General features: G+C 43.5%; 1 protein-coding gene across 22 annotated transcripts in view; it reads right to left on the bottom strand.

Annotated features, from left to right (window-relative positions):
• Positions 1–3,744: 3,744 nt before the first annotated feature.
• KIAA1217 (KIAA1217 ortholog) overlaps positions 3,745–21,483 on the bottom strand; it is a 352,288-nt gene continuing 334,549 nt past the window's right edge. For 12 of the 22 annotated variants that reach the window (XM_064635474.1, XM_064635422.1, XM_064635448.1 and 9 more), the window contains 8 exons: positions 20,579–21,074; positions 19,627–19,807; positions 15,578–15,732; positions 14,828–14,974; positions 11,427–11,546; positions 6,652–8,334; positions 6,071–6,193; positions 3,745–5,346 (listed from right to left, as the gene is read on the bottom strand). In XM_064635474.1, the coding sequence (XP_064491544.1) occupies positions 4,852–5,346; positions 6,071–6,193; positions 6,652–8,334; positions 11,427–11,546; positions 14,828–14,974; positions 15,578–15,732; positions 19,627–19,807; positions 20,579–21,074 (3,400 nt within the window). In that variant the 3' untranslated portion in view covers positions 3,745–4,851. Of the gene's footprint in view, positions 5,347–5,862; positions 6,194–6,651; positions 8,335–11,426; positions 11,547–14,827; positions 14,975–15,577; positions 15,733–19,626; positions 19,808–20,578; positions 21,075–21,483 lie in introns of those variants that run through there. The other 10 variants (XM_064635542.1, XM_064635560.1, XM_064635579.1 and 7 more) reach the window with 7 other exon arrangements.

The following is a 21,483-nucleotide window of genomic DNA, read 5'->3' as shown; positions in this document are numbered from 1 at the left end:
TGGTGAATCAAGTTAATTTTCATTTTGTTGTGTTTATAGATGACTGATAATTTTAATCCTGAAGCTACATGCATGGCTGCCAACGTTTATGCTTGAGAACACAAAACTTTTATTGTATTGACTCAAAAAGAACACATCTTCTGAAAAATTAGGAACTTATTAAAAAAACCCCACACCAAACAGAAATTGCATTGGCTGACAATTCTGCAGGTACAAATTTAAGGCCTCATCAGCCTCCATGGTATTGTCTGTGTTGCACTGGCAGCGTGGATGCTGCAGGGCAGTTGCAGAAGGAGCTTGGACATAAGTCAAGGATATCCATGGGGATGTAAGAAAGGGATTACAGTCATTTGGACCACCACTGCTCCACCCTTTTCAGGTACATCAGCTCTTGAAGGAGATGACCTGGCAGGCAGGGTGGGAGGGAGGGAAGCCTTCAACTTGAAGGGGAGATGCAGGGAGCAAATCTGTAAGGTGCATGAGGGAGAGGAGGTTACTGAGCTCCACCTTAAGAAAGTATTGTGTGACTGCATATCTGAGTCTGAAAAAACACTGATGCTTTTTATGCTCTTTAAAGACTGGAGCCACCTTAAATTTCAACCATTGCGGCAAGAGATGACAGATATTTTTAGCAGTCATTGCTATGCTCTGATCTTAACAGCAGCTGCCTCAGACCCTTACCTGTAGTGCTTTTTGACTGTATTGGGTTTTATTTTATTTCTGTTCCCCCCCCCTTTCTGTGGGGGGTGACAGTCTGATTGACTCAAGAAGGGAAGTGTGTGCATACAGTAGGCTGTCCTGAAATAGATACTGTTAGTGCCACTATTTCCTCTAGAAGCTGGATTCAGTGGGCTGGGCAGTTCCACAAGGTTGCAGTGCAGGTGAGGTGGGCAGGGACCTCTGGGCATCTCCTAGTCCACCCCCAGCTCAGCCAAGTGCAGCCACAGCAGGTACTCTGGATTGAGGCTGTGGTTGGTTTTTGAATATTTCCAAGGTTGGAGGCTCCACAACTTCCTTGGGCAACCTGTGCCAGCGTTTGGTCACACAGTTAAAAGAGGTGCTGCTTTTATGTTTAAGCAGAACTTCTTAACATTGCCATTTGTGTCCATTTTTTGTTTTTCAATTTGTGATCATCAGGAGGATTCAGACTGGCTTGGAAAGTACTTCTGGTCTGAGGACTGCTTGGAGCTCTGTAGCTGCAAGTTGGGACAGGCCTAGGCTGAGATCTGAAGGGGAAATAATGGAAGTATGAACTGTGTTGGTAGCAATAGTGTTTGGATTTTTAAAATGGTTCCTAACAGCAGCTCTTGCTTTAGTGGGGGTGGTTTAGTCTGAACTGCATTTTCTGGGAGCTGGAAGGTTCTGTATGGCTGCTTTTTAGACTTTAAAGGGCTTGTTAAGGTCCCTATTAGTATTGCTCACAGGACTGATAATGTGGAATTAAGACATGCCCACAGTTCAGACAGTATCTTCTTCTTTTGTGCTGCTGCAGAGCTGAAGGAAAATTCTTTGCTGAGCTGCACGTGAGGGTTTCAGATTCCTCTCTGCTGCATCTGAGGAGAATCTCTCCACTTTGTTCAGGCAGGATGAAAGAGTTTGAAATGTGGCCTCATCTGCTACAAAAAGCTGTGATCTTGTTTTCAAAGCCAGGTCAATATACCATTCTCATTTACATCTCATTACATCATTTAATCAAGCCATTAATTGTGTCAGCCTGTGGAAATAAGTGTGTTGGCTGACGCATGGCTGGGAGCGGGAATGGCTTAACAGGCCTGCCATCGTTGAAGTGGTGCATGTACCTGTGGCTCCCAGTCATGAGATTGTAAAAATCTGCCTTGATGGAAGAGCTGCCCCTTAGTGGGGATCAGATGGATTTTGACCCTGTACATTTCTAGGCAGAAATGTCCTGCACATCCCTCCTTTTTCTTGCTCTGTGTATGTACCCTCTTCTGCTCTGGCTTCCCACCTGTGTCCTGCCCTGCGCAGGGGCTCTGTGCTGTGTCACTTTGTGCTGCAGTTCCCACAGGAGGAATCAGCTGGCACACAGGGATGGGGCTTACTCTGAAGTTCTGGGCTGGCTCAGACTACAACAGGCAGCAGGAAGGTCCTGCTCACCTTCCAGCTCCTTCCATCTCGAAAAGGAGTGGTGAACTGCCTCACTACCGGTGTGTCAGAGCAGTGAGGCCAAGGGCTGCTCTGTCAGTGCAGAGCCCTGTTGCAGTGGTACCTGCTCCATGGCTCTTGTCCCGAAGTCCAGCTGCAGCCAACTCTACCAAAACTGCTCTTCCTAACTGGTTTGCAGTGGGAAACCTGGCTTTCTCATCACTGGCCGGTGCTGATTTCTTCTGTGCTCAAGGTATTTATTTCCAGACTTGATGATTTTTCTAAATACTCTGCCCAGTGTTCAGAAACATTCCTGAACTACAGCCTGTGCACAGCTCTTTCCTGCCTGCATTTGTGAACACCTGGCAACTTCATTGCTGTACAAGCAGGATGGCGAGGGAGTGTCACTGCCTGACTCCTGATGGTCCTGGCAGCGCTGCCTGTGCTGGGATTATGTGGGTTATGTGCTGGGTGAGCCTGTTGATGTTTCCTGGCGGGTGCTGCACCTCAGCACTGAGCAGGTGCACAAAACATGGAAGATGTGCAGGTAGCAGTGTAGCCGAGGCCTCAAGTGGGTGTTGTGTTCACTCCCTGATGGCAATTTCCACATTCACCCCCCCAAGCAATAATTCCCTGTGAGTACAGCACTTCCTTACTGCCCACCAGTGACTGTGCAGGGTCATTGGTTATTTGTACAACCATGGTCTGGGTCTAAATTCATCCCAGTACAGAGAATGTGCTGCTGTAGCCCCTCGCCTGAAGAAGCAGCAGTGGGAGCAATGCCAGAGCCATTGGGGACCCTGCCTGCTCATGGGGAATGTCAAACTAACAGTTTAAGAACAAAATCTGCTATGCCCATCATTTAGCTTGAGCTTGCATTTTGGCTGTGTACTGTAAAGGAGGAGTGTAGTACCAGGCCTGCTGGTGCTCCCTGTGTGTGCTGTGTGTTGTGTGGGGAACCTGGTAACAAGCTACGGCATCAGATGAGGTGAGTTCCCTTCAGAGCAAGGGAGTCATGTACTCAGCATGTGAGGAAGTAGAAAACAGACCAGGCTCTGGAGCCACCAGTCACTGCTGCTCTGCAGTGGCTGGAAGAGAACTGGCTTCACTCTGGTGGTTCAGTGTGGGCACTCTGAACGTGCCTAATGCTTCACTTTGGCTTTGGAGCCACCCAGCCTGTCCTGGGCTCATCTCAGCCCCACACTGAAGCTCCCGTGCTCTGCAAGCGCCAGGGCCTTTGCTGCTATGGCAGCCAAGGGGATGGCACTCGGCATGATCCTGCTGGAACTAGACCGTGTGTTGTGTCTGTGAGGTATAAGGTAATGTTTACATTCTCTAGTTATTTGCCTGCATGGGACGCACCATCGGGAAATGACACTTAAAAGAAACTTCCCTTTTCACAAGGGGTAACAAAGAACACTTAAAGATGGAAAAGAAGATACCTCAGTCAGTCAAAGGTTTTTCTCTCCTTGCTGGTTTTCTAACTGGGAGTTCCAGCAATGAGCTTTAATTTTAAAATTATTAATTATGGATGGCTTTAATCCAGGGAAAATAAAGTCAGTTTTTCTCCTGATGGCTTAATGCTCTCAGGCAAACACCTTAGCAGCTACTTGAGACCAGCCGAAAATACAAATACAAATATATAAGCATGCAGCCCTTTATTTTTGTAAAGATCTTTGCTTATCATAGTTCTGTATATTACATTATGGTGTTATACAAATAAATTTATTTACAAAATCATGAGCTATGGAAGTTTCTCACTCTTTTCCTATTTAACTGATATCCATCTTTTTCAACCCTTCCCCATATATATTTTTAAGCATGCATAAAAATTAACTTTGGTGTGGTAAAACTACTCTATGTGCCCAGCCACATACAGTATTTCTTTATTTATAGATATTTATAGATATGTACAAAAGTTTGCCAGTATACAGAACAGTACTGAAGTGTACATTTTAAAATCCACAATGCAATGCATTAATGGGCTACCAGGTCTCAGTAAAATAAAACTGAAGGAAAAAGGGTGGATTTAGCTAAGAAAAAAAGTAATCAGCAACTATCTATATGTGTAAAACAATTTATTTTTTCCTTGGCTGGCAAATTCTTAAATATAATCTGAATGGCAGTGCAATAGTTTAAGTTGCCTCATACACATATAAGACCAGTCTTGTTTTGTTTCTTGTGTAGAGGTTTACTGTCCAGCATACTACTTTCAAATGTACATTACAATAGTATCAAAATGTTTTGGCAAAAAGATCTCGAAAGGAACCATGACATTTGTTGACAAAAATAGAAATCTGTAACAAAGCTAAATAACACCAAAATAAAAGAAAAATATTTTAGTTTCAGTTTTACAATTGAATATAATCACACTTTAGTATATCTCTGTTCACTTCTAGACCCCATAATGAAAAATAGCTTTATACAAAACAACTTACTAAATTTTTAACCATACAATTCCCCATGCTCAGTACACCGCTGTGCACGCGCAGTCCAGTTCACTCACACACCTTCACACTTTTTGTAAGAGGTGCTGCCTATAGGAAGAAAATGCTCTTTTATCACTACAACAGCAACAGTTTTCCAAAAAGCTTCACTCTAATCTAGTGTAGTAATTCATATTTAGCACATGATTAGTATTAAGCCTCCAGCAATACAGTTAAATGGTTACATTCCCTGGTTAAAATATTGGCTGCAGAAAATGAACAAAAAGCCTTGGTGACCTGGCAGGTGTGCCGTGCTTAGCCTTTAGGATGGCTCCTTGACCGTGGATGGGGCGGACTTGCCGGCATTTCCATTCTGTGCCTTGTAGCTGTTGAAACTAGGTGTGTGGATTGTCCTGATGCTCTTCATACCTTGGTTCAGTGAAGGGGGGGAGAGAGAGGAGGGGGGGGAGGCAGAGGAGGAAGGAGGGGGTGGCCGGCCGTTTTGAGTCTGTAGTGAGAAGGAGAGATGGTGACCTTTCCCTGGGTAAGTGGGGCTCTGAAACTTGGAGGAGCCGTTAGAGACAGAGGGGATGAGGGAGGTAGAGTAAGTTATGCGACCTGACTGAGGACCGAGAAGGTTGGAGGAAGGAATGGAGGTTTTAGTGGGTGGATTAAGAGAGTTAGAGCTGTCACCGCTAGAAGCAGGTGCTGAGCTGCTTTTCCCAGAAGTGGGAGAAAAGGCTGGGATCTTAGAAGCAGGTAGGGTAGGGGAAGTAGCCTTACAGTCCCCACCAGCTTTCTTAGCACTTCCATTAGCCTGCAAATAAAGATGGCAGGAGACAGTTTGTCAGAAAGCCAGTAACATGATAAACCAACAGGACCTGGGAAAACAGCCCTGCAGAGAATCAGAATTAACAGTTCAAGGCCTGAGCTACGTCTTGCAGCCGTGGACTGGACCTGGTAGAAAACCCAAAGTGCCCAACGAAAAGTGCATAGAGAGAGTGAAAGCCAACAGAGCTTTGTGAGAAGGCGTGATCTATGGGTTACAGACCAGTCACTACGAGGGCCATGCTGGGTTATTAACATGTGAATAGACATGTCTGGCTGGAGAGTTAATGTGCACCTACTGCCACCTCTACACCAACAGGTTAGTGTCCAAGGCTTCCTGTAAAGACACTCTGAATAGAAGCATTCCCAGTTCTCTTAAGGAACCACCACATTTACAAAATAGAAAGTAAACATGTAGTTGACATCTTAAAATTACAGCTGAATACCACAGTTATAAAGGAAAAAAAGCCCCAAACAAACAAACAAAACCAAACAAACAAAAGAGAAAAATAAAAAAAGCAGCAGGTGTTTTATTGCAGACATGCATGCACAAGCATGGTGAAAAGATCAGTACTGTCATGCCCCCAGGATCCAGGACGTCCAGTTAGACCTCAGGCATCCGATATTTGGTATAATCTCAGTCAGTTACTGGAGTTTAAATAAACAAACAACATGAAATGTCCATCCAAACACCGGGTTTAGGGTAAAACTACCTGTCTGTATTGGCGTGGATCCTGCAGCTTGTGCTGTTTGCCGGATTTCTCCATGCTTCCTTGTCTAGTTTTTGAAGTCATGGGGACTGGCATCCGGCTTGTCTGGGAGGCAGCGCTGGAGCCCTGCGGAAATGAGTGGAGGGGCGGGGAGGGGAGACAAGGAGAAGGTGTGATCAGTACCACGGTGCTCCAAGAGAGGACTGCACACCATGCGCCAAAAAAAAAGCCACAGTACTACATGCAGGGAAAGTTCAGGAGCTTCACACCGCAGGTGTTAATTTCCAGAATCAAATGGAGAAAACTGCTCAGCTACTGATCAGCCTGGATTTCATGTCAGTGACGCTTGTCATTTCACACAGCAGATTATTCGGCCCAGCTCCCCTGCATTTGCCCATCACCAATCAGCAGCAGAGATTAAAAAATCCCCAAAACCACTGGTCCATTAGCTGTTAGACACCTTGTGGGGAGCCCAAACAAGCCACCTGAAAGGAAGCAAACAAATCACAAGACCCTCTTGTTTAATGGTGATTATTGCAGATTTTAGAAAGCAGCTGGAGGTTTGATTTCTTGGACTAAGGTACCTTACGTGAAGTGGCTGGGATGGGCGCAGGGGGCTCTACGCCAGCAAGGTTCTCATCCAGCACTACACGCTCTCGGGATGGGGTCTCTGGTACTATCTGGGCAGAGAAGGGGACAGTGCTTCCCTCAGAGGTGTATGTGTTTTCAGGGATAGGTTTTGGACTCATTTCACTGATGGTGTTTTCCAGCTGCTTTATAGTCTGCTCAAGGCTGTCTAGTGTCCTGTATGTACTCTGTCGAATTTCATCAGTCCTAGATAGGGGCACTGCAGCTCCGGAGGGTCCCTCTTGCTTCCCAGAAGGACTTTTGTCACTCTCCTCAGGTTGAGACCTAGTGATTTCAAATCTCTTTGCTTCCTTGTGCTGCTTCAGGGTCCCATCTTCCTCCTCTTCTTCGTAGACCACAACCTGTAAGGTCTTCTTCCCAGTCTTGGTTCCTGTCCGTATCGCCTGCGTCAGAGCAGCCAGCTGCTTTTTAGGGAATTTAAACTTGAATTTTTTCTTAGAATCCTGCCTGCTTCCAAACTGATCGGCAGAGTCTGAGTTTGCTTCTGTGTTTAGCCCATAGATCTGACGGTATTTGTTCAAATTTGTCTTTGTGCTTTCCTCTTCTGCAGGAGGTCTGCTTTCTGCAGAGTCAGATTGAAGGTTAAAGAGGTACGGCTCTTGGAGACTGTGAGCTGCTGAATGCTCTGCAGTTGCTTTTCTGTCATTAACTACTGGTGACTCTTCCTTCTGGCTCTCAGAGACTTCATGTGCTTCATTGTCTTCCTCCTCCTCTTCCTCTTCTATCTTTTCATCTGTCATCATTTTTTCCAACTCCTCATCACATTCCTCAAAAATTGTAGAAAGCCGCTTATACGCTGACCTGATATCCATTGGTTCATCAAAAATAATGATGACAGGTTTTTTGTCCAGACACACCACTGGCTCTTCGCTGTCTGTGTTCTCTGGGATACCTTTCTCTGATGCCATGTCCTTCCTTGCATCGATGTTCACTGTTTGCACATCTCCTCCTTTCCGACTGACTATATCGTGAACTTCTCCACTTGAGAGGACCTGCACAGCTGTTTTGGTAATCATGAAGGCAATGTTTTCTGTGGGTGGGCTATCTTCACTTGGAGAAGTAGCTGGAGAGTCTATCTCTTCAATGCTGTTCAAACTATTACTTCTGGACACTTTGGGTCTTAGCACAACCTGATTGTAGTTCACCGCAGAACCTTCTTGCTCCTGCGAGGCAGGTTGAGGCCCTGTGGCCTCCTGGGTGTGCCTCACGAGAGGGGCAACGCTGCTGACGGGGATGTGCCTGCCTGTGCTCTGCAAGGCTTCACCCTGTGGCAGGCCTTGGTGAGTATCTCTTGAGAGTCTGTAGTTTGGCTTTTGTTTTCCAGTTTCAACAGCTGGAATATGGGATCCTAAAATATCTTGAGCCCCTCTTCGTCTGTCATCCTCTGGCAAACTGACACCAGACAGGTTTGTGCTCTTATTCTGAAGGTTTTTGTTAGAATAGTCTGTACTGTCTACAAACAAACCCTTGCTAAATGTAGGACTGTCATTCATTGAAAAGCCAATTTTACTGTCAGCTGTACTGGATGAATCAGAACCCAATTCTTCTTCAGTTTTCCCTTCCCTCTTCTCTTTAGGATGATCACTATCTGTGGGAGATCCTGTTGTAGCCCCATACACCTAAGGGGGAAAGTCGGATTACTTAGTTATTCAGGGCTTTTACCTTTACAGGACTTTTTTTTTTCCCCAAAATTAATCTCAGAGGAAGCGCAGACCTTGTGAACTCACCACTCCATTTACAGCTGCAGAGACATGTCTGAAGTTGTCATCTGATTTCTGTCTCTCATCGGGGCAAAATTCCAAATTCTGGAGGAACAGTGCATGATGTTCCTGCTTTGTGCTATGCATGTGGTCAGGATGGGATGTTATTACCTTGTTTTAACAAGGCCTCCAGAATATGCAAAAGCACACTAATTACCTTATTTCCAACTCAGTGCTACCTCGACATGTTCAGCTTACAGCTAAAAAAAATCCCAGGTTTTTACAAGATTCAAGTTGAAAAGATTCACAGTATCCGATTACATTCTGCTGGGACACATCAAAGAAAGCCTGATGTGGAAGGGCTGACAGCAGAGGGCTATGGCTTGCTCGCTCTCCAGAGAGCCAAACGCGACAGTCTGGCTCACCTTGAAAGAAAGTTTTATACCAGTAAAAGCTGATTTTCAAGTTACATTTTGCTGCTTCTAATGTTGCTCACACCTGAGCAGCGCTGCTCCGTCACAGTTAATATCATCACAGGCTGAGCAAATTCCTTGCTGCAGCTTAAAGGTATTCCTTCAAAATTTTCAGTGGCACCCTGCAGTGCCTGTGGAAGTGCAGAATGAAACATTGAACTATATTCATTTATACCAGAACTCCAAACACCACACAAAGAGGTCATCCACTGGCTCAAAAGTAGTATATTCCCAGCAAAGCAAATTTAAGGGGACATTTTTCTTTATTTTCAAGTGAGGACCCCTGAAGATGCTGTTTCATAATACCAGGCTTTTCTCTGGGGCTTGGTTTAAGTGCTAGTGACAGCTTAGGATAAACACCAATCATCAGGGTGAGGGAATGACCTGAGGAGAGACACCATACCTATGAAAGAGCACGAGAGAAATCTACAGTCAAAAGACAACTCACCAGCAATGAAATTAACTTGGCCTCAAGTGTCTGAAGACAGTGAACCAAAAGCGATACTGCTGACATTGCTTGACACTAGAAGCTGACTCCTAACACACCAGAAGACAGATTATACTTATATAAGCATCAAGATGTACAGAACTGTCAGGAGCATTGCTCTCCCAACTGAGATGAATGAGTGATGGTACAGAAATCACCAGGCTGGCTATTGCATGCACTCCCCATGCATTCTGAGGGTCACCAGGCGTAGTTTCTACACCTCGTGATATTTTCTTATATACTGTCTGAGGATTTTACACAGAAAAACTTTACACACAACCAAAACACAGCAGTGAGAAAGTCAGCAACAGACCAGAATCACAGTTCACCTCTACAAAGGCTTGTTCAGCAGTAACAAGGCTGAACAGCTGCTCCATGGATACCTTGACATCCCTCATATTTCTAAATAAGGAGGAGCTGTCATGCAAACCAGCACAGGCAGTGGTTCATCAATGGGCAGGCTGACACTGTCTGCACTTCGTGCTGAGAGCCTGCATTGGAACAAAACACCAGGTTGTGATCCCCAGCTAGCTAAGTGGTGCCTCCCAGTCCCATTACATGCCAGACCCTCCTAGAATTAGGCCAAGTCACTTAATGACACTTGTTGCCTATGGATATACTGACTGTATCTTTTTTAGCAAGTTCCAAGCCTCAGTGCAACATCTTGTGGTGTCACTGTACAATATATCTCATTTTAGGAACTACTGCCTTTCTACTACAAAAATAAAACTGCAACTAAGTTCATTTCCTCTATGAGTTTATCATGACCATAATGCTCCATATTTAAAGTCAATAAACACTCTGTTATGTCAGATTACAAAAACAGATCTCATTAGCCTTAATTTCCTGGACTCTGTGTTATTCAAATAAATAGCAGCTTATGGCAACTACTTGGCAGCACCTTTCAAAGAAATGTTTGTGTTACAGGATATGCAGTGTCCTGAGCGGTTACCCAGAATTTCATGTAACAATATGATCTTTTCATTCACTCTCCAGTAGTAATGAGGATGAATTCACACCTTTTTTTTAATCTGTAACGCTGTCATACACTCCACAACAAAGCAATTTTTCCCTCATACCCATGGACCTAATTTACCCTCCCCCAGGCAGGTGTTGCAGCTTTAGACCAGAACTGCTGTTTGGGCAGCTCCAAGCCAAGTCCTTGAATGCAATGCCCTGACCTTACACACAAAGTGCACGACAAAGTTGAAATGCTGTGCTGAAGAGCTGTGTGTCCTTCTCCTCTGTACCCCTCATCACTGCAAACTGGCATTTGGCTGACAAGTTGTCATGCCTGCATGACCCCCTAAACCTAGCAGTGACGCAACTTTCACGTAAAAAGCAAGGGCAGAAGTATTTGTCCTTTTCTTATCCTGCTCATTTGCTGCCCGCTAAGACCAATCAACTCAATTGCCAGCTCCAGTGCAGACACAGCTGTGAAATTCACCCCAGCTTGGCTACAGACCCAGATACGTGGAACCTCCTTCTGAGTCCCACAACTGAAGAGTGAATTTTGGGCATTAACTTTTAGCATAAGGGCAAATTCTGCTTATCCACCTTGACTCTGTCAACCAATAAACTGAATGGGATTCCTGGATATCTAATAACTATTCCTGGGACCAACAAATGAAATAAAATACACCAGAAGTTCTCTAAATTGGTTCTAGAGACTGAGAAGAACCATTTATTCCCCTCTAGGAGAATCAAGCTTAGGAGAGATGCTTCACCATCCACTGCCAGAGCAGTACAGGATGGATGTTCTAAGAAGAACATCTCTTTGGCAGAAACTGACGGATCCTCTTTTAATTTCGATTTTACAGAATCATAAAACTTCATGCAACCACTGTATAATTGCTGATGAGACACATAATGTAGTTTATTGTAATGTTCCATGTGAGAGTTTCTGAACCATACTGAGATAAAAGGAAGGAAACCACTGGGCAGTGGTGGGTGGGTGTTAAAAAGAACAGGACGTGAGATATAAGATTAGTTTTGAAGGAAAGAAGGTTATGCCAAGACCGGGTGGCATGTTTACAATTGCCACTTGTTACCTTCTTTTCCTTGTGATGCATTAAAGTCCCAGGCCTTATGTCTTTAACATGTGTATCATTTCTGGACTGTTCAGCATGACTGTTTGAGTTTACATCCATAAAAGAGCACTTCTGGAAAGCCTAGGAAATAAATACTGCAGGTTATCAGGAGACCAAGAATTTTTACACAGAAACGTCTGGAGATGACTGACTACAAAGAGAGTATTTTTTTTTTAACAGTCACAGGTCAACAGTGTTATCTACAAGCTTGTGAGATAATAGATATTTTAGACTATCAGCCCAAGAGAACCAGGGCATTTGCTCTGGTCTGCCAAGACCGCACTCTAACATCATGCCGACCTCAGTGCTCCCTGTAAGGAGGATGAGCTTGATTTCTGATTTTGCAGAGGGGGAGATGAAGGCACACCAAGGTGTTACAAACTATCCAAATTTAAGTAGGAAGCCCATGACAAACTTTGGCTTGTGACAGTACCTACTTCCTAGTGGCTGGTAGTCATGCAAGACTTACATAGCTCCACTTCTCCCCACACAAACCGTTATTAAAACTTTAGCCATGGAGATGTGTCTTTACCACAGTCGTCATTAATGCACCAGACAGTGACAGTCCCAAACATATGGACATTGTGGACCACTGGCCTTCCACCATGTGTACCCCAAGGCATGGCCTGGACTTTTTATCCCTTTATCTTGCTATCCTCCCTCCATTTCCTTTGAGTTTCTCTATGCAATTGGCTCCTAGATCTGGAGGAGCAAAACTATCACTGCCACTATCACTGTGCAGTGCTGGCTGCAAATGTGCATCCCTGGAATTTCTGCAGGCCTCTACTGGCATAGCACACCTTCAAGTGAGATGTACAGGCAGGACATCTCTGCCAGCCAAAGCGAAGAGGGAGAAGTGCTTACAGGAGTCAGACACACCATGATGTGCAGAAAGATTTTATTTTTATACCATGTATTAGGGAAATTATTTAATTCCTGGTAACTCATGAAATGAAGAGCCCTGATTACAATTAGAATCAGGCCTGTTCTTTAAAGACTGTAATCCTAATATGTATTGCATGTTTATGCAAATCAGAAAAGAAAGAATAATTAAAAAAATACAGTGAAAAAATCAGGATGTAGAGTTTCTTCTGTTTTTTTCACCACATCCCATTTGTGTTTATAGACCAGAGTACCTAAGATAACATGAAACTAATAGAAAAAATAGTGTTGCTCCTCATAATACAGGATATGGACTTTTCCCCACAAATAGATTACCTATTTGCGAGACCAGTGATGTAGGTTTGAGTCAGGCATCCTCAAAGTCCTTCAGGTTTCAAGTGACAAAGGAGCCACTATTTCCCTTTGGTAATCTGTTAATTTATCTACTTTGCTCTGAAATATCTGTAACAATCTCCAAATACATTTTGTGCTACAGCAGCTGCTTATTATTATGTCTTTTTCTGCTATATTAAAAATCTTCACATTGTACTCTTCTAAACCTTCATATTCTTAATGGTCTTTTCAAATGAGGGACACATGGATACTTAGCTATGGGTGCAGCAGCCCAGTGTTGATCTCGCTGATCCTGTACACAGAGATGAAAATACTCTCTGTTCTCACATCTACATCTAAAGCAGACACAATTTCGTAGCAACAGCACTGACCTGGGAGCTCCTGTCAACTTCCTACTGCAAATCCTGGGTTTTTTTTCAAGACATTGTCCAGGCAGTTGTGGCCTGGACTATATGTTGTTGTTCTTCATGCAGACTTTATAGTCCACATGACCATTAAGTGATTGCTATCATAATTTTAAATGTATTTCTAGGTTCTTGATGAAAGTACAGAGTGACACTGAGCCTGTAGCTGATCCCTACGGGACTTGCCTATAAACACCTGCACCAAGGGCAGCGCTTTCAACCCCAGTCAACTCAATTGTCCTATATGATAGGGCTTTTCTGGTATACTCTGAGGTATGATATTTTTATCAGAATGTTGTATCATGTTTGATCAAAAATGTGTATAGGTATACAATTCAGTTTAAGCAGTTAAACCTGTTACCTGATCAAAGAGTGTTGTTTGCTTTGACAGATCTGTGCTCCACTGCATTGTATTTACTGCGTAACTGTTTATATCTGTCCTTTAGCTCTTCACTGATTGAATCTCATACATAATTTTCCATTTTTTCTACCTATGACTGATATCAAACTAATGAGCCTGTAGCTTCTAGATCAAGAAATTTGCCCTTTCTAAAACATGGTACTCTGTTAACCTTCTAAAATATACCTGGTATTTGGTATCACTTTAAAATGAATATTTCTAGTCCCCAAAACTATTATTTAAACACACATCCCCCTGCTGAGCAACCACGCCTATTTCTCCTCCTTGGCTCCTCTCTGCCCCCCTTTCCAGACCCTGACCTCCACTTCACTGTCACCAGTTGCAAGGCAGACAGGCTGCTTTCCCAGAGACAGGAGATGATGTGACAGTTTCCCTGTCCCCAGCTCTCCTGTCACGCTGGTCATTAGCAGTTGGTCCCTGCAAAGCAGCTGTCTGAAGCACTGGTGGGTGAGAACAGAGCAAAGGGGCAGGGTGCACCCATCAAGACATAACAGTTACTGCTTAATGCCCATGTCTCCTGTGCTGCAAGTGCTCCCTGGGCAGCACCAAACCCACCTTTTGGCAGGTGGACAGCAGGAATCATCTCATGCCGTGACAGTGCTCTGAAACACACTGTCAGAAATTATAGCCAGTTAAGCTGACCCACATCTCCTTTCCTCATGTGGGCATGGAAGAGGACAGCAGGTGCCCCTGGGAAGCTGGAGCTCACTGATGGCACCTGGAATAGTTGGCTTTTACAGTAGCATGGCCATCACTGAAGTAAATTGGCCTATGTGATGTTAAGTGAAGGACCAGCAAGAGAGCACTACTTCTATGCCACTAGCAGAGTAATGTACCAGTTACACAATGGGGAACAGGCAATGTCTCAGTGCTCAGACACTCCAGGAAACTTCGAACCATAGCACAGAATGAGTGAGCACAGCCCAGCAGAAGCAGAGCCCACATTCTCTGTTCCCACTGAAGTTAACAAAGCTCTCAGCACTTTGCCATTCTGGTACTAGGTGAGCAATACTAGGCCAGGGACAACAACACCAAATGCACACCAATATTTCACTTGTCCCATCTACCTTTGCAGGCTTCTCCAGTGGCAGCTAGTACATTCTTGATCACTCTCTCAGCTTCAGACCTCTTGAACAAAATTTGGGTGGTGCTTCCAAAAAGTGTACCACTCAGTGCAACAATGTGGGACTGGATGAGACTGGCAGACCTACTTTCCTTCATGTTCTGAGCTAGAAATTGTGCTGAGGCCCTAGAAATTATACCAGGCACAGGTGTCTTCATGTGCAACCCAAAAGGCATACCTGTAATTCAGCCATTATTTTATCTCCTTCCTCTTCCTCTTCATCTTTTGCAGCTGATGCTATAGCATGTCCTGTGCTCCGAGACAATGCCTGATCCTCTTTAGGGGCTTTGGATTGTGCTATTTGCCCAGCATCCTCACTGCATTCCTACAAGTGGATAAGAAAGCACAGACAGATGATATAGTTGAGCCCTCTTGATGCAAAGCAAACACTAAAAATTCAACACTACTGGAACTCCCCTATTGCAATGTCCTTCTTCCTGCTACTTCATCAGTTAAAAAACAACCAATATCGCTGATGATGTTGCATGTTCACAGATTAAAAAGCTTCCTAACTTGGACTTCCCTCCACTTCCTTCAGAGAACAGAACAGATGGGGAAAAGAAGCCCAAAGAAACTAATTTGCAACATTTCTGTAACAACACTGAAATCTGAGCTGATCGTCCCCATCTGTCTAAAGCATGCTTTTTTTTTTTTTTTATTTTTAATCTTCTTACCACTCTAAAGGAAAACAGCCTGTAATTTGCCTTCTACATTGCTAGGAAATATGAGCAGCAAGACTCCTGTAAACAGAACTGGTCAAATCCTACTTGTTCATTTGGCCTAAGAGAAGTGTATCCTGGTAAGCAGTCTCAGTAGCTCTCCAGGACATACTCTGTCTCAACATTATTTCATAGGCCCAAGACTGTGGCCTGTCTCTCTGCCAACCACTCATCAACAGCCTGACTGCCTAGAGTATGAATCATCAAACCTTGACAGCAGCAGCCTCTTTTCTGGCTGTATAGACAACATCTCCCGATCTCGTCGTGGTTAGTCCTGACCCTGGCAGGTAACTGCGCCGTGGAGGTGGAGGAGGCGGAGACTTGGTCAGCTTGTCATTATCCTGTTCTCCATCAGGAAGTTCTTCTGCAGGTAAACAGAGCAGCACAAAGTAAGCATAGGTGAAGGAGAGGAAAACAGTATTTGCATATCTGCCTCAACTGGAAAGGCATTTATTTTCACTTTATTTACTACTATTCCAGGAATGCACAGTTTTGCCCTTGAATTACCATATAAGAGCCCTATATACATTTTTCTTACCCAAGAAGATTCAAATACCACACACAAAGGCTGAGCAGAACCAGCCCTTGCTATCTGAGGAGAGTCTTCAAGAGAAGACCAGTTTCTGAAACTGGCATTCCCCTTGACTATGCTTCCCCACCAGCTGCCACTTCCTCCTCCCCACTGTCTCTGGACAGCACTTTTTTCAGAAGCAGCATTACCCTGCTCGTGACCTGCCCCTACATGTTACTGCTCACAGGCATAATACATGGCAAAAGCCACCATTTTCACACTGCCGTTTACAATGTTCATTTACAAGAGCAAAAGAATGACCTTTCTGCAGCTACTCAGTGTTATATAAACAGCTGGAATAAATACAATCCAGAAAGATAAAATGTCCTGCTTTTGGGATTACCCAGCTGTTTAGGGCTAAGTGTTCCCTCTGGGCAAGTAATTGCCCAACTGCACACTCCTGGGGCTGTGTCAGGCTCCTCCAATGCTCCAGCTGGCCACTGGGGCTGGACAGAGCCCTTGTCTGACCCAGCCTCATCTTTGTTCCCTTCTTAGCTCAAATGTTCTTTGAAGCTATTTAAGCTTAATGAAATGTTCTGTTGTATTATATCCCTCCCTGGTTATCTGGCACTCACTTGCAGGATTGCAGGAATTTCCAGATGCACTTTACATTTGACCACTTCCTTGGTCAATACATACCACTTAGTTTTTAATTACATCAGATGTAGTCCTACCAGTCCAAAGTAAGATCTGCTGCTGTAAAAGATGCTGTTTAGCAGACTATGATGTAGGACCTTTGCAAATCCTTGCGCTCCTTTTAATAGGCACAACCCATTAATCTCAAACTGGTAGTGGCTCTGACTGCAAGAATGTCCAAGTTTTTCTCCCACTTAATGAGAGTAAGACTGGATGAGAGACATGGAAGACACAAAGAGAGCATGATTCCTACCATCATTCACATCTCTGAGACACTCATCCATCTCCATCTTCAAAATGAGAGATAAAAAGGAGGAATACAGGTAAAAGAAACTGTCAGTGAGTGTGGCATGTGCACAGGTTATCGAGGCTAATTCCCTTCACATCCCTTACCTGGAGTCACTAAGGAGAGGTGGTGATGGGGTTTGCTCACAGTCAGTACAGTGACACTGGGGAAGACGTAAAATAGAAATCCACCTTTGAAGCTTTATTTACTAAAAAATTATATTTCTCCAATATAACTGGGAAGGAAAAAAACTTGGGAGGAAAAAAACTGAGTGAAAGACCTTATTCTGATACATTCCCCCTGTCCCATGGCTGAATTCTGGCATATTTAAAGAAGGAGGAGTAACTGAATAAGTAACTGAATAAGTTCAACTCACTGAGCCTGAGAATGCCCATGAACAAACCCTACCCTTTATGGAACCCTATCTTTGATGCCAAAGGGCTCAGCACTTCTGTGAACAAAATGGGAGTTGTTTGTTGCCAGCTGTTTCACTAAACTGCAGCATTCTTCAACAGGCACAGATAGACTGGAATTAATTTCTTCCACCATACAGACTTCTACTTGTACCAAAATAAATCCAAAAAATTTCAAAATAATAATGCCTGCCTTGAGACAGTCAGATAAACTATCTTTAATGAAAAAGTGCTACTGATCACTCAGCACTTGCAAAAATCAGGGCATTCTCATATATGAAGGCACAAAGAGAGATGAAGGAGCCCAATTTCTAATGTACATGCTAGAAATATTCCCCAAATTTTTCATTGAACAATGTTGATACAAAGATGTGTTAGAGTTAAGACACTAAAGAAACATTTACAGTCCTCTGAAAGACTGTGCAAAGTGTGTAATTTTACTTTGCTTTGTGTTTTGCAGAGCAAAAAAAAAGGTTTTCTTCACTGGGAGAGGTTCTGCGTGGAGAATGGCTGAGACAACATAATCTGGCAACAAGATCTGTCTGGGTTCTGCAGCTGAGCTAAAGGAGGGCTCTGCTAATTTATGGCCAAAATTTCTTATGCATTATATTGGTAAATAGGTGGTCTGTCTTTTCTTACAGTGCTCAGTTTTCTAATCTACAGCAGACTGATATTGAACTTTTCATCCTGAATCACAGAAGAGCTGAGTGGTACGTGAGATATTTAATCAGATATTAAGGAAAAGTTTTGCTGTTCCTGTATTCATGTTACTATTACAGGATTCATTATGCACAACAGAAGGCAAATGTCTCAATCTCATCAAATTTCTTCTTAAATCTGCTGGCTGCACACTGTGCAAAACTGTATTCTAGAAGTGGATTAGTTAACTATGCAAGTTACAAAACTTCTCAGTTACTGTCCCTTGCACTTTTTAAGATGTCACAGCTCACTGCACCCATATGGTACTTTTTTTGCACTTTTTCTATTTATGCCACACATTATACAAGCTAATTGTGTTGATAGCCAGTAACCTCACTGAATGGTGCCAGGATTCTAAAATTATTTTGGGAGGTTCAACAGAATTTATTTTAAACATGTATGTTGTGAAACATCCAAAAAGCCACAACTTGGCAGTGTCAAGGGTGCACCCAGAACAAAATGCTGGATCTGAAAACACTCCTCCCAAATTCTACATGAATTTGTCCACACAAACCCCAGGGCATTGTTTTTCAGCTATTTACAAGGTTGGCATGCCAACACCTTGAGTGCAGCATGCAGCTCTGACCTCCACAGCTCCAGAAGGACATAGTGGAGTTAGAGAAGGACAACAGAATCTAGCCTGGGGAGGGAGCAGCTGGCCTGGACGGAGGGACCAGAAAAGCTGCAAGTTTGCAGTCTGAAGTCTGTGGCGCAGGCTGGGAGCTCCAGGATATGATAAAGGTTTATCCACTGCCTCCATGATTTCATGATTTTATAAAGGGAATGCAGAGCTGGTTTTTTGCCAAATTGCAGAATATCAGAACTATGGGGAGCTTGGTGAAACCAGTACATGATCAGTTTAAAACAGATGAAGGAAAGCTCCTTCACAAGACAGAGCTTGCTGCCACAGCTGCGGGGATGCAAATTGTATAAGCAGGTATAGAGGAATTACTGTGTCAAAGTTTCATAACGGATATGAAAAGGAGGAAATATTCCCTCTAAAATCAGTTGCTGGGTTACTGGGAGACTACTAGCAGACTGCAGAAAGCAGCTCCCCACAGACAGTATCTCCCATTGCCTCTGTCAGAGACAGACGTAGTAGTAGAGCTAGATGTAGTATTGCTTAAGTAGCTGGATAAGAATTTTACAGCTGATTCATGTTTGGCTAATGGGATAAATCCAGCGTTTGTCTGAGCCATCTTCTTTGCTCCTTGAATTGTGAAGAAATTCAGACATGGAATGTCTGTATGTTAAATTGTGAAAGAAATAGGACTGAAAGGACATCCCATCACCTTGGCACCACAGAGTAGCTCTACTTATTCTTGATCAATGCTAGTCTAAGCCATTCTCTCCAATCACAGGGACCTTGCATCCTCCTCATTGCCTCATGCAGTCCTTTTTGTTATGAGTTTTTTTCCTAAAACCTAATCTGGATCTTCCTGCTTGCAATTGCCAGTTTTTACTGCTGTTCTACCTACACATAGCAAATTATTCTTGCTTTTAAAAGCAGATTTTTGTGTATTCAGAGATTGCTTTGTCCTTCCCCAAGATCACAAAAATCTGTAAATTGAAACCATTCTAGAAAGTCAGAAAAATAACCTCTCTTTTCCAGATATGCAATTCTTTAGTGCCATTTACTCTAGAAAACCTTACCTGAGACTTCTAGCTTTTCTGCTGCATCCCCTTTAGGCAGGGCTGCTGGCTGAGGAGGCATCTCCAGATTAGGAATTGACTTCATTATATTGGCCTGGGCCTCTTCTAAGAGCTTTTCAAATTCCTTTCCATTATAGTGATCAAGGTTTTGTCTTTTTTCTTCCCACTTCTTTTCAGCTTTCTAAACAAAACCAGTAAAGCATCTGTTTATTTCTCTGACTTCCATTTTGATCACTTATTTAAAAATAAAAACCATTTGTAAACATTATAGGTCAATATGGATAGATTCTTTCTGTTCTAGTCAGCAACTAGAGGAAATACATTAACACTAACTGCACACTGGTTCTGACATCCATTGTGCTAGATATGGCACAAACACACAGTGGCCACTGCTCACTAAAGGAACAGAGGCCTTACACTGGTGATTAAAGTGCATGTCTGCAGTAAGACACAACAGTTCAGCTGTGGGTTTTCTCAATATCTCTGTGTGAAACCACTGGAACTTCACACTCTTTCACTTTTACTTCTCCATAATACGGAATATGGAGATTTAAAAAGTGAATGAAATCCACGGATGCAAGTGTTGCCAGAGAATTATATGCTATTGCTCAAAATTAAGGTATTCTAAAATAGAAATCTAATTTTTTTTTCCTAAATAGAGACAATTTAAAAAACAGCGTTATTCATTTTGGTTACATGTAATTTTCCTGTTGCATTTAAAATCACAGAATCTTAGAATAGTTTGGGTTGTAAGGGACCTTTACAAGTCTTCTAGTCCCTCTGCAATGAGCAAGGACAAAATCAGAGGGTATCTTCAGAAGTACAGTGTAGTTAGGGCTTAGGCATATAAATCCCCAGAATGCACTTGAAAAATCCCACCTGCAGCCTCAAGAGTGAGATAGGGAGCTCAGACCCAAAGAGAGGACAACTGGTTGAGTAGAACACACCGTACCTCAATTGATACAGCTCGGTTTCTGGTACTTGCACTGTGAATTTCCTCAATGAAAAGACTTTGCATGGTGGTGCCATTGACAGAGACCTGTGGTGCTGGTGTGGCTTGTGTGGGCTGGGATCCTGTTGTGGGCTCTTGCAGGGGGGCTGGCGGGGTGGCTGAGAGGTGACCTGGCACACCTTCGCTGTGAGAGCCTGCAGTGGGTGAGCCCTGGGCATGGTTGACCAGGGCTGATGAGTGCTGAGACTGATGGATGACAACTGGTGAGCTCTGCACGTGATGGACAGTCATTGTTGAGAAGGGGATGACTTCTGACTTGACTGATGACACCTGGGACTCTGATGTGACTGCTGTGAGATTTTGCTGTGCATGTCCCTGGGCAGGCTTGTGCTCCTCCTGGTTTTTCAGAGTGTCAGCTGCAGTGGACTTTTCCATAGCTGAGGATTGCACGGCTTGGGATGGATCCACACCCCTCAGCAGTCCTTCTGTAACATGTCTGCCCAGCCAAATTGAACACAACAGCGTGGCACACGGTTAACACACAGGTGAGTCGTGAACAGTACATAACAATAAACTCTTGCAAGGAAAACGCACCTATATCAAAATGACCAAACTGGTGGGTTTTCTTCCTGATGCTCTCAGTCACGTTGATTTTACAGTTTTCTCTCAGAGTCAGGGGCTCAGAATTTTGAAGAGGCCAGTCTTAATTTGGATAGTTCTGCCTTTTAAAATGTTTACAAACCTTTACTGATGTACTGGCACTTTTTGACCAAACCATGAGTTACAGTGGGTTGATTTTTAGAATAGAAAATAGAGAATAAAGAATAGAAATCAGTTGACTTAAATGTTGTACTCTGTATCTAGCTAAATGAGATGTTCCTGTACTATTGGCACAGAAAGGTGAA

Source organism: Pseudopipra pipra, chromosome 1, assembly GCF_036250125.1.
Source record: "Pseudopipra pipra isolate bDixPip1 chromosome 1, bDixPip1.hap1, whole genome shotgun sequence".
In the NCBI taxonomy this organism is placed as follows: domain Eukaryota; kingdom Metazoa; phylum Chordata; class Aves; order Passeriformes; family Pipridae; genus Pseudopipra; species Pseudopipra pipra.
This window is presented reverse-complemented; position numbering and strand designations above follow the sequence as displayed.